At 33.1% G+C, this 14,032-nt stretch overlaps 1 protein-coding gene across 1 annotated transcript in view; it reads left to right on the top strand.

Annotated features, from left to right (window-relative positions):
- The first annotated feature begins 2,988 nt into the window (after positions 1-2,988).
- Positions 2,989-14,032, top strand: part of LOC138320858 (sushi, von Willebrand factor type A, EGF and pentraxin domain-containing protein 1-like) — a 79,776-nt gene continuing 68,732 nt past the window's right edge. Inside the window, exons 1-2 of the mRNA XM_069264129.1 lie at positions 2,989-3,208; positions 11,974-12,163. Coding sequence (XP_069120230.1) covers positions 3,113-3,208; positions 11,974-12,163 — 286 coding nt within the window. The 5' untranslated portion in view covers positions 2,989-3,112. The remainder of the gene's footprint in view (positions 3,209-11,973; positions 12,164-14,032) is intronic.

The following is a 14,032-nucleotide window of genomic DNA, read 5'->3' as shown; positions in this document are numbered from 1 at the left end:
ACCAACCCATCTTCATTAACATCGTGTAATACATTCTAATTGCTTATACCAGAAAAGCAAAAGTGAACTTAAATTCTGAAGGTAATCTGAATGATTTCGTAATCCATTTTTTAATGTCGTTTTTACTTATCTGGAATTGGCAACGTAAACGTTTTACACAAGGTTCTTTATTAAGATTTCTTTATAATTTAAATATACGTTATTCAACTCTGTACATTATAACATTCTATTTGTATTTAAATGAGAAAAAAAGGAAGTTATCATTCTTTAATATCCCAAGCTTGGTATTACCTAAATTTTAGTCTTAACTACTTCCGCAATTATTTGTCACATTGCCAAAATGTTTTTTATATTCTTTAATCTGTGTCATTATCAAATTAAAATTTTCTTTTCTTTTGAGCAGTATGTATTATTAAATTTGTGCTACGTGGTTAAATGTACGGAATCAATCACAATAAATGTTATTTGTTGAAACACCGACATTAACAAAACACTTGTACAGTAAAACCTGCCTAAGCGTAAACCAACGCAAATTAATGTATTAATTCAGAATTCAACACATGAATGCAACTTATGTCAACGAACATTTAAAATTGTTTTCATGCATTAAAGGCTCATTGCGTATCCGAATTAAGGTTTTCAAATTTTAACTGTTAATTTAGATATAAACTGTAAAGGTTTGATACATGTATCTTTGTAGAGTCCCAAAATCTATTTGCTTACATTCAATACCGTAAGTTCACTTGTGAACCCTTTCCGATTAGGCTTCTGGTTCCCCGTCGGACACCAGACACGGTTTCCCCGCGGCAAGGGCTCTCAAGCAGCATTGGAGAGGTGTCGAAACAGTTTTAACCCGAAATTAAAATTCCTCCGGTGTCCTGTATACTTTCATAATCAGTCATACAATGTATATCATACACTCACTGTTCAATCGGCATTCGGCCAGGCCTGGTACAAGCATCATTCGTTGTCCTTAGCATACCCGAACGATTATAGCAAGGCCCCCGGACGGTGCCATTTAAGTAAATAATGTGTAATAAATTGTTTGACCGGTGTTTAAAACAGAAGTATTTAGAAATATTAATGTCCTTTCCTTAACGCGGGTCATCTTGTAATTCGCGGCGTCGTCCTAAATACCTCGCAGTATTTGACTTTCACGACACCACAAGGCAAACAGCCAAATGAATCTACTAATAGAGCTGACAGGGAATCATGTATTACTTACTTTATAAATGTTATTAATCACTTTTGATTTGTTTACCCTTCAGTTAAACTGATCAAAAGTCTACTACTAATTGTTCGCCTACTGCTACACCCAGACGCCTTTAAAAGGTAACTTATATCGGTATACTCATCGGGAGAAACACCCGTCAACAACCGTTCACCAGTATTGCCGTGTTTATGCTTAATCTATATACATGTACATGTATTATATTATCTTAGTCTATCGATGTGTACGAGAGCTATTTTAACAACGACTATTGCTTTTGTTATTTTGTTCGTTTTTATCATGTCAAAATCTAACAATAATGTTGAACGTTGAACTAACTTCATTCCTTTACGTGAATAGTGTGGTTTAAACAAATTGTTTAAACTTCACCCTACTGGTTCGAGGTCCCGCCTTTTGTAATGAATTGGGAGTTTCCACGAAGGAAAAACCTATTAGGCGGCCAAGTACGAAATAAACGCTATTGAATTTGTTTACTATGTCATAATATATAATTTGCATTTACCACAAAATATGTAAAGACATGAAAATGTTGATAAATTATTTAATTTAAAACAGTATAAAAAGGTAAAATGAGTGAAGAATTCAAACCTACATGTATATTAAAATAATATGTGCAAACACAATAAGAGTACGATGCCATTTAACCTTTTTGTGGTATAAAATTTATCTCAACATTATGTATTCATTAAGTAAACAAAGCCCTTAATGTTTAAATTGAATAACATATTATTAGTATATGTTTACTTACAAACGAATAAATTATTGACCAATGAATTCATGATCAACTAACGACACTATTTTCTACATATCTCAGAATTACAGTTGAAGAATTCAAGTTTTCTCATACTAAACAGCATGTTTAATTTCCTAACTTGTTAATCTTCTATTTCTGTATAGTACAATTATTGTATTTTTCATTGATATTGTTTATATTGTTCAGCTGATCCTATATTATAGGCAACGTTTTTTGCATAGAGGTGAAGATTTCGCGGGGGTCATTTTCCGCGACGTAAATTGTAATAGCATGCACTTTCTTTAAAGTTATAGTCCTATAGTGTTTTGTTTTAAGTTGTTGTTTTTTTGCATTTTTTTTAAATGTATACTTCATGTGCATTGATACAATTTCAAATTTCGGGAAACTTTCTCTCGCAGTTTAATAAGGCATGTCCACCTAGACTTGTTGGGGATAATTTCGTCTATTATGACGTGTTAGTCCGTTATACTACAGATCTTTACAGGTACATAGCAAGTCCCTCTTCCCGGTTTATAAATAGACTACGGGTAACAATAGGACATTAAACTTCCGCAATAGCTTGACATATGGTTAGTTCAGGTGCCGCACAAAGAGTTCACTCATTATTAATAATCCTTTAATATTAATATTTTGGAAATAGAACAGAGAAAGATATTGCATTTTATTCCATAGAGATATTAATAAGTACATCTAGTTAGACAGCAATAAATGAGTATTATGGGCATAGCGTTGAGTAACGATTTTCTAATATCGATTAAAGAATTTCAAATAAATGAGCTTTGTTTGCATTTCAAGTATATATAATTTTTTGCTCGCCTATTTTACATGAAATTAGATAATAGGTTTGTAGCGAACGAGTTTAAGTTCAGGAGAAAGTTCCCATTGGAATTACCTGGAAATGTGATTGAATCAATTATTTTGCATTGGTTTTTGTCCCTTACCAATATGCTATATATGGCGCCACGACACGACTTCCTGGTTCACCATATAAGTAGTTACGTAGACGCTCAATGCCCTTTTAACGCAATATACAACTGAGGTTGGAGCGGAGAACAAATGATCCACACACCCTCAGTCTGACAAGTTGTTTCAGATTACATCCAATCCATGTTAATTCTGTTACAACAATGACATTGCGGCATCTTCTCCTGGCTGGGCTTATCACCGTCTCATTCTTTTCCGTTTCACTTGCGTCATTTTCAGGTGTTGTCAAACGTTATAAGGTGAGATAGTTTTTCATATTTCTATATTTTATCGTTTTTATATAAATACGTGTATTTGTAATATATGTAATATAAAAATGTTGTAAATATTTCGTAATTGCTTTTCGTTACTTGTTAGATATTTTATTTAGATAAATGCAGCTTATTTATCGATATCATAGCAATATGGTCTTACATAATTAATGTTTATACAAAAGACTGTCACTGTATTTATTGTTTTTTTTAAACTTCCGTTACATATCGGTTAGAACGAAAATTTGAACTGACGCTACTTGAAAATACAGGAATCAGAATGCTTCATTACTGACGACTCTTATTATTATGAAAATTACAATATACTCAATAAAGCTCAACTATATGCATTTATTCCAATTACTAATAATCAATTTTCGGATAAGTTTTAATTTATCATTTTTTTAATATTTATTAATTCCGTATGCATTTTGGTATTTAATCAATTTTACCTACGATGTTAATTTAGATAACAAATCCATTGATGAAAATCTAGATAGCGGATGGAAAAGATGAAGAAAAACACTTTAAGCAAATATCCTATTCATTAATTCAATTTCACTTACAATGAAAAAAAATTGTCCTGGTAAGTTCATTTTTAGTTCATAATGAATTAAATCTCATGGTATAAAACGCGATGCGCGTTATTATGTATTTCAGGTCGTTGAAAAGTTTTTTAAAGGGACAAATCTGTATCGTTAGGGAGCGAGTAGATGCATGTATGTGTCTTTCGATATATTTGTATTACACTTCAGAAGAGTCCTCTTTGATGATTATATGTGTATATATCAAAGGCTGGGTTAACCTGACAGTTACTGGTATCATATTTCAATGAATTAAGACAAGAGTAAATATGAAATCTATGGAACAATACATCTTGATGTCATCTTGCTTCTAAGGCCATAAATACGCCGTATATATGTAGTCTATAAAATGTTACGGTTCCTGCTTAGCGGTCAACATATTAAGGGAGTGACCAATTATCAGTAGAATGTGACCGGTTGGTGTGTGGATTTGTTTCTTTGGTGACATGCTTCATTGATATAGCACTTTATAAAGGACAAAAGTTCCACCAACTATAAACGAAGACACGACAAGCATGCAAATTGCACTTCACACATGCAAGACACCACCTACCCATGAGGCCGCCCTTACAATGGTGTAAACAGGACGTAAACATGATAAACCAAACTAAATCATAAATATATACAATTATTTATTGCTTTTAACGACAGTCATTTTTTCACTAGAGTAAATTAATATTTGGCTATTTTAATTAATTTTCCATACCTGTCGATGAGAAAAATAAAATTACTTTAATGTAAAATACACATTGTTACAACTTAATTTACATGATAGGGCCGCGGTGGTAGCTAAGATCCCGATATTACCACAAGGTGGGCACGTTCGCAGTACTGACGTTGGTTTTTCTCGGTATGGCTTTCCTCCACACCCTTACATGACCCGGCTGGAAAACAAAACAAAAAAAACCAAAAAAAAAAAAAAACATATCTCATAGTAAAACCGAAGTCTCCTAGTTCTGGAGAAAAACTGATCACAGGCAAGCAGAAATGAAACTTCATTTGAAGATCAACATAGAGTGACGTCCAACTTCAAAGTCACAAAGTCAACCACAATGTACATCTGTATGATCCGTGGGATGTACGTTAAAGGGACAAACTATCTGCATATCCGTTGAGGCATACAGAACCATCAGTTTTGCTATCACATGTAGTCAAAGTGCTAAATGAAGCCGTGAAGAAGTATCCATTTTCATAATCTAATGTGTCTTAACCACATCGGTGTTGTACAGTTCTTGCGTGGTCGGCAAGTTTCGCGGATTACTACGGTGGCTGATTTATGCCATTTCGTCTTTTCGTCTTTTCGCCCCGAAAAGACGAAAATTAAATATCTTAATTCTCGTCTTTTCGTCTTTTCGCCCCGAAAAGACGAAAATTAACAAATTTAAATTTCGTCTTTTCGCGGCGAAAAGACGAAAAGACGAAAAGTCAAACACGAAAAGACGAAAGTGAAGCACGCTAATTAGCGCCTTTAATTTTCGTCTTTTCGCCTTCAAAAATCTCGTCTTTTCGTCTTTTCGTCTTTTCGCCCCGAAAAGACGAAAATTAACAAACCTTAATTTTCGTCTTTTCGTCTTTTCGCCCCGAAAAGACGAAAATTAACAAACCTTAAATTTCGTCTTTTCGTCTTTTCGCCCCGAAAAGACGAAACTTAACAAACCTTACATTTCGTCTTTTCGTCTTTTCGGGGCGAAAAGACGAAAATTAACAAAACTTAATTTTCGTCTTTTCGTCTTTTCGTCTTTTCGCCTTTTCGCCCCGAAAAAATACAAATTACAGATATACTTTGTCATCTATCATATACGACGGAGATTATAATGTAATTTCTAATGTACAATTATGATGAAGACCATGTCATGTATGTAGTCAAAATGTCTTTTCAAATAATACACAGTACATTGTACCTACTGATTGACTGTTATAATTAACTGTATTTGAGCAATTTCTTGGTACAAGTCCTTCCTTTAAACTCAAAGTCTTCACGAGTTGTCTTTCATAAATTATTTTGTTAACAAGTTTATCCGTGGTTCAAACGCTTTCAAATAATACCCGCCGACAACTTTTTTTTCAAGTTGTGTAGGAGAGGCAACTCCTGTAAGTGCTATGTTTAGCATCTTAAGTTCATTATGGTCCTTACATATACACGGCAATGTTTTGATAAGCGTAATTGCTAAAGAGGGCGATAAGAACACAAAAAATAAGATATTAATGAATTTTAAAAAAATGTATAAATCACGCTAAAGGATTTGCGGAAATGAATCTGTTAGTGGCACGTGGCATATGCCACGTGTGAGAAATCTACGTAACTGCTGTAAACAAACATGTTGACTTCTGTTTTAAAACTTCTAATCTTAGTTATTGATGAAGATACTTGTAATACTATCAATTTAATAAATCGATTGTTATCATAAACTACTTTGATGCTTCTATATTGAACAATTAAGTCAATATTAAGATAAAAAGATTTCAAAATGACTTCCACACCAGACTTGAAGGCAAAAAGACGAAAAGACGAAAATTAAGGTTTGTTAATTTTCGTCTTTTCGGGGCGAAAAGACGAAAAGACGAAATTTAAGGTTTGTTAATTTTCGTCTTTTCGGGGCGAAAAGACGAAAAGACGAAAATTAAGGTTTGTTAAATTTCGTCTTTTCGGGGCGAAAAGACGAAAAGACGAAAAGACGAAAATTAAGGTTTGTTAATTTTCGTCTTTTCGGGGCGAAAAGACGAAAAGACGAAATTTAAGGTTTGTTAATTTTCGTCTTTTCGGGGCGAAAAGACGAAAAGACGAAAATTAAGGTTTGTTAAATTTCGTCTTTTCGGGGCGAAAAGACGAAAAGACGAAAATTAAGGTTTGTTAATTTTCGTCTTTTCGGGGCGAAAAGACGAAAAGACGAAAATTAAGGTTTGTTAATTTTCGTCTTTTCGGGGCGAAAAGACGAAAAGACGAGAATTTTGAAGGCGAAATGACGAGAATCAAAGTCGCTAATTAGCGTGTATCACTTTCGTCTTTTCGTGTTTGACTTTTCGTCTTTTCGCGGCGAAAAGACGAAATTTAAAGTTATTAAATTTCGTCTTTTCGGGGCGAAAAAACGAAAAGACGAAAATTAAGGTTTCTTAATTCTCGTCTTTTCGCCCCGAAAAGACGAAAAGACGAAAAGAAGAAATGGCACAAATCTGCCACCGTAGATTACGGATCCGTTACCGTCTCACTTTTCGATTCATCAAGCCATAAACGCTTAACGGCCCACTATCTTTCCGGAACTGCTTCTGATTTTTAAAACAGGAAGGGAAAGCAAAATGATAAATTTGTAGAACTGCATACGTTCTTAGCTTAACTTTAATACTAATACTTATCATCACCTTCTAAACAATTTAATTAATGTACATTTTATGTTAGTTTTCGTCGTTGTCCTAATTACCGTCGTTAATCAACAGCGAAAGGAATCTTCACTGTTAACATAGATTACGTCGGGAAACTTGCATTTGATTGGTGCTGTAACCTCATCTAATGCCAGCAATAAACGTATACTCATGTTATTATTGTTTTTAAGATTTTTTTTTAATTTTTTTTTTTTCAAAAAGGTAGTGAGCCTTTTAACCAATGTTACAATTACATTTGATTAATTGTGTTGTTAAGTAAATAACCAAATCGAAAAAAAACTATGTTATACAACCACTTATGTATTTGCTAAATACCCGGTAAGATTTGTATTATCTCTATATTTATACTGTAAAACCTGTCTTCGCAACCACCTATGTATAGGGACCATATACTTGTTAATTAACTGTTTGACTTGCGTATAAAGACAACATTGCTATAAAGACCTTTTTGACCCATGGGTCATTTTTATAGACGTGTTTGAGTGAATACATGGTGGCATTGTAATGTAAAAGTATGCAACATTCGCAATGACGCAGCAGAAGAAACCCTCATAAAACGTGAATGAAATCAAGCACGTATATCAAAATGACAATTACACAAAATGAAATCAAACATCTGTGTGGGCGTTGCCAAAATCCGCCACAAAACAGAAATAAATAATTAAAGTTAAAATTTAATCAGCTGTCTACAACCGCAAAGTTTGGTAATGAATAACGTAAAGAAGACTTTAGTCCATTCCTTTGTTTTAGTGGTATGAACACCTAAATGAGATTTTCAAGCTATACATTACGGACCTCGGAATCAATTATCTGTGGCACAGTGCCAAAGTAATATACATAGAACAGTGACATCATTTATATATGACTTCAATTGCATATTTATAACTGTCAGAGTCATATTACAGTTTTAAGTAAAATAACAAAACAAAGAGAGGGCCTACTATCAGAAAAACATCTGTATTGTGAATGATATATTAAAAGACGTAAGCACAGGCGAATTATATTCATTTGCTTAATTTATTCAAAAATATCAAGTGAACACAAATTACTTACAATACCATGGTCTTATTTCCGCAGTGAAACATTTCATTATAGCATATGAGATTTCTTATCATTATGTACCAATTAATTTACACTTCATTCTAAAAGACAACAAAGGTTCTAAACTTTTTCTTAATATTATCATAACATCAGATGTAATACCATCTGGTACCAAAAACTGGAATAAAATTTTGGAGAACATTGATACATGGCTTTGTGCAAAATCTACAAAATTCCTTTCTGGGTAACGAAAAACACAAAACTCCAGTGGTTTCACATTCTTACTACTAACTCATTTTTGTACAAAATTGGTGAAGTAGTTACTTCACCTTTATGTATCTTGTGTAACTCTAAACCGAGAAACATAACCCATTTACTATTGGAATGCCAAGAAACACAAAAATTACTAGATAGCCTTGGAACTTTATTGGCAGCCTTGAATATTCCATTTTCATTAAATAAAAAAGACTTTCCTTTTTCGGCATCCTTCATCAAAATTCTCTATATATTGATAGAGTAGATAATGAAATTATTATCATTATAAAAACAGTATATTTATATAATAAGATGTTTACATAATTCATTTAGTATCACCTCTCTCATAAACATTATTAAAGACAACTATTCTACATAATCCATAACTACATAATAATGTTTTTACATGTAAGGATGAAAACGCTAAACTTAAATTTGAAGGGGAATGGAAAAAATGAGACAAACTAATTCAGCTCTAGGCATTTGGACGAATGAATCAGCTACAGTCATTAATACCTCATTATCACTGATTATCACTATTATTATAATATATATGATCTATTAAAATATTTTGAAATTTATGAAATAAATGTCATTAAGATTTATTTTGTATTTATTCTCATAAATATATATAATTTTTATATAGGCATTCCCCTTCTCCAAAACACATTCCTCAGATTTGGGTGAATTATCTCCCCTGATGAATGTGTATTCTGGTAACAACCCTTCACAAATTAAAGCCAATATATTGTTTCCAGTTTTATAAAAGAATGTTTTCGCATTTACATGTTTACTTTATGCTTTACAAACCTACCCAATTTGTTCTAAAATAACATTCTCCTTGGGGTTTTTTTCTTCTTTTTTTTCTTCCCTCCTTCTTTTTTTATCTTTCTATCGATCATAATTCCTCTCTTTCCTATAATCAATACATAGTACTGTTACACATCCTATTGACCAAATCATAAACTGCTATTACAGCAAATGAAAACAAAGATTTTTCAATATTTGCTGTTTTAATGTATACATGTTTATTGTACCCATACAAAATGACATCACTTGTACACCGTTTATACAGATATGGATTTGGTGAAAATAATTACAATTACAATTTAGCTTTATGCAACCTTATCAATTAAAAAAGTAATGTGTGTGAATGCAAGTTTTAAAAATTAGAAAGTACTCTGGGGGAATGTCAGTGCAAAGTGATATGCTGCTAAATATGATTAAATAGGTATTTTACATCACCTTTAACTAGTAGTTTAAGTCAGTTCCTTTGCTGCTGCTCAACAATCCGGTTTTGGTCCCTTCATGTTACATCTGCCGCAATTTCAAACTTTCTGACTCTTTTTGACTTAAGAGTTCGTTCCGTCAAGGGATGTTATTTGATGACACGAATCACCACTTTTCCTAATCTCTCCCAAGTGCATTGCGGTAACCCTTCATTTAATGCACTCTGGGAGAGATTGCACTTTTCCATCACAAGTTATCTCCCTCGAATCAAATTTGAATATTTTATTCAATATTTTTCAACTACCAATGTTTATGAATTGTTTGGAAAATTTAAATCTTGTTTTTTTATTATTGCATATCAAGTCAAATTTGAACCTTGTTGCGTCTTTTAGATAAAAAAAAATTCAAATTATAGTAAAAATAAATACGGAAAATTTAATATAAGATATGATTTCAACCTTATTGATCTAAATAAAAATTGTGAAAAAGTTGAGTTGTCTAATATCTTGCTATAAAGAAAAGAAATGCTCAAATCCAATGAATTATTAGGAAATGGTGGTCATCATGAGTCATTTTTGGGAAGAAATTCACTTATGCTTCCATATACCCAAATTTCAAATAAATCATTTTTTTTTTTTGCACTTTCCATGCCTTACATAGACATAGCTAAATGGTTACTGACATGGGCTCTTACGAATGATCATTGATCACAGTTATCTTGTGTACATTACATGTATTGATAAAAAAATGGATAAATTAAATTATAAAAAACCCACACTTTTGTAGACATGCATTATGATGCAGGTGCTGTCTTTTTTATCAATTTACAATTTTTTGACATGCAAACTAACTTGTTAATGTCTGTAAAGAAGGGAAAATACAGAATTTCTATATTTACACCATTGACTAACATATAATTCTGTAAAAGGAGCGGGTCAGTGTGATATGTACATAGTTTTAAAAACGGTCATTGTAAGACAACTGACGGATAACTTTTCTTTGGCTCAGTTGGTAGAGCCGTAGTTTTTCGCCGCACCAAATATTTTTACACGGATATTCTCGTTCGAGTATTGGTCGTGACACTCAACAGCACATCGTCAGTAACCCACAAGTCAAAACGTAGAGCGCGAGTCACCGCTCTACGTCACGTTTTGGCGTAGAGCGCGAGTCACCGCTCTACGTCACGTTTTGACGTAGAGCGCGAGTCACCGCTCTACGTTTTTGACGTAGAGCGCGAGTCACCGCTCTACGTCACGTTTTGACGTCCGCTCTACGTCACGTTTTGACGTAGAGCGCGAGTCACCGCTCTACGTTTTTGACGTAGAGCTTTTTGACGTAGAGCGCGAGTCACCGCTCTACGTTTTTGACGTAGAGCTTTTTGACGTAGAGCGCGAGTCACCGCTCTACGACGTTTTTGACGTAGAGCGGTGACTCGCGGGTTTCCTCCTTTAATCGTCTTCATTGGCATCAACTAAATAACCAACGCAACGCGGTATGAGAGTCTCGTATTGAGTTTTAGGAAATCTGAAGACGAAAAGGAGATCTAGAGCTTATGTCTACGCCGGCAAAGTGTTTTGTGGATTTTAAATTGATTAGAAGACCAAAGTCCATTGCTTTATGTTGTCCAATAAACGATTATGAGAACATTTGCAAGTAAGCGGTAAATGAATAATTCAATAATTTTGGAATTTCCAATCTCTCAAAAACTCTTCCGTAATGATTTTGTCACAATGTCAAAATTTCTAAAATAAACTATTGACATCATCACTATTGTCAGAGATAGGTTACGTATTATATAGCAATGTATAGGAATACAATATCATATTGAAGTATTATAAGAACTAAAGCAAGTTTATTCACATTTTCGAGATCATTTTTAAGTTATCAATAACGAATCGGCATTGAAAAATAAAGGAAAGCTGAATGTCCCGATACCTATGTCTGAATGCATACATACCAAGTACGAGTTCGCCATATAAATGATGATTTACGTTAAAAATCTCATACTACAACATATTTTGAAAACATTTATTCAGCTCTTTGTTTTCAAAAGGCTTTTAATTAAAAGTGTATATTCATATTTCTAGTACAGCAAGTAAATTTGTATTGCAGATAAGCGAATATTTCCCATCGAAATATGAAGTTTTATAGCTTTATCGACTTCAACACTTACATTGATGATTTATATGTAAATCAAACGTAATAATATGCATGATTTGAGGTTAAGCATGTATCTCACTTTGGCATTATTACCATCATTTCTAGCAAATCACATCCTGTCCGATTGAGAAATTATGGCAGAAGGGTGAAGTGCAGTGCTATACCATTAACACCGATACAACCGTGACCGTAGGGTTGGTTGTAGATTCTGGAACAGTGTGTGATGTAGCCTACAGCCATACAAGTCATGATCAGCGATATATCTGTGAAAAGGGGGTCTGGCAGAATTATGGAGGTAAGTTATATCACATTTGACCAGATATCTATCTGTAATGTTTTGATGACTGATACAATGACAACTGTATTTAACACGCAGGCGCATTATTTGCTAACATGTCAAGAAAAATAATAGATAAATTAATACTCGTATCTCCAACGGAATTTGAGTTCAGTACTGTTGGTAATCACTCCCGTCCTAACCTAACATTTTCCGGATATTCCTCATAGTGTCTTGCTACAATATTGTAGCTCAAAAGACTTTTAGACAGATAATGATATCGTCTTTAGAGCAACAATTGGTGCCTATTACTGCTAATGAAGCAAAGAAAGGTTTGTGTAAACCATTATTAAAACGTCTGTTTGCATTTATCTTACTTGTTTCATATCACTTTCCTACTAGACAATAAAACTGAACTGTAAAAAATATCAAATTCACGCGAGACATTTTTTTCACATATAAATATGATGGTCTTTTCGAAGGAAAATTAAACGGCAAGTCTACAAATTATGAATTTGACGTCTTATGAGTGGTAAAGTAGGTATTAAGAATGTTTGTTATGTTTCTTATGGAGAAAATAATATATCAATGTATGTATATACATAAATAATTGGAAACCTACAACAAGGTATAGAAAATTGTGCCCGAGTGATTTTCTGAGGCAGTGCTCTACTACGACATATACATTTGTAAGCACCATTTCGTACTCGGCCTAAAGGTATAGTAGGCCGGGTATGTATATAAGTTATATATAGTATCAAGTTATAATCGAATGTTAGTGTTTTATGCATTTCACTTGAATGTTTTGATGAACATTCACATCACTACATGTTTTACCGCTTACCCTACTACATGTATATAGAGAATGGCAATTCGATGAAGAAAAAGATTTTCGTTACATGCAGTAAATAAAAACAAAACTCAACAGTTCGAACATCAACATTTATTTTGTATTTCATTATATAATTCCAGAAATCGAATACGTAAATATCAAAATGATCATACCAATTTTCCGTGGATTTAGATAAAGTTTTCTTATCAATGCCTGATTTTCATATAGATGATGGCGAACGAACGATGCAAGCACCGCTTTTATCGTTATATCTTTGTATCTGCAGTCCTGATGTTGCTTAAAATGTTTTCCTTACTCGTCTGCCTATCATTCGCTATGTTCGAAGTTGTGGCCAACATTTTATAATTGATTGGTTCATCAACGTTATAATCAATCTAAATGCATGTTACGTTCAAATACTTAGATGAATTCGACGCTATGATGCACAGTTTCAAAAAATAAAACACCATTGACACAGGCTTCAGTCATTTCATGTAACGTGTTTTACTTGATACTAACAAACTTTCATTCGTGCGGTCAGTTTGTAAATCGAAAACGAAAGGAATATATGTTTTATTTTTAAGAAATAAAGCATATTACACTTTTGCACAACAGTTCACCTTTTGTGTTATCTCTACATGCGCACGTCTTAAGGTTATCATATGTAAAATATATTTTTCATACGACAACCAAAAACGATTACATGCATATAAGCCGACATATCTATTTTTTAGATACATCGATACATATTCATTCATGTGCATTTGTACGTACACTGGTCCCGCTATATATATTATATATGGAATTATGTGCATGTAAGAGTACGCATGACTGTAGGAATGAACATGATATTTTTACGTATAGAATTAAATTCTAAATAAAGATCACAATGCTTTGCTTTATGACATATAAAGATTATTTGCGCAGAATTATAGATGAAAACGAGATATCAAACTAGCAGTTCGGTTTATTATATATGAAAGTGAAATATGAACATTTATCCCGTGACGTCATTTTAATCAATAGGAATACAGGATTCTTATCTGAGGCGGGAT

Source organism: Argopecten irradians, chromosome 4, assembly GCF_041381155.1.
Source record: "Argopecten irradians isolate NY chromosome 4, Ai_NY, whole genome shotgun sequence".
In the NCBI taxonomy this organism is placed as follows: domain Eukaryota; kingdom Metazoa; phylum Mollusca; class Bivalvia; order Pectinida; family Pectinidae; genus Argopecten; species Argopecten irradians.
Note: the sequence above shows the minus strand (reverse complement) of the source record. Positions and strands in the feature narration are given on the sequence as shown.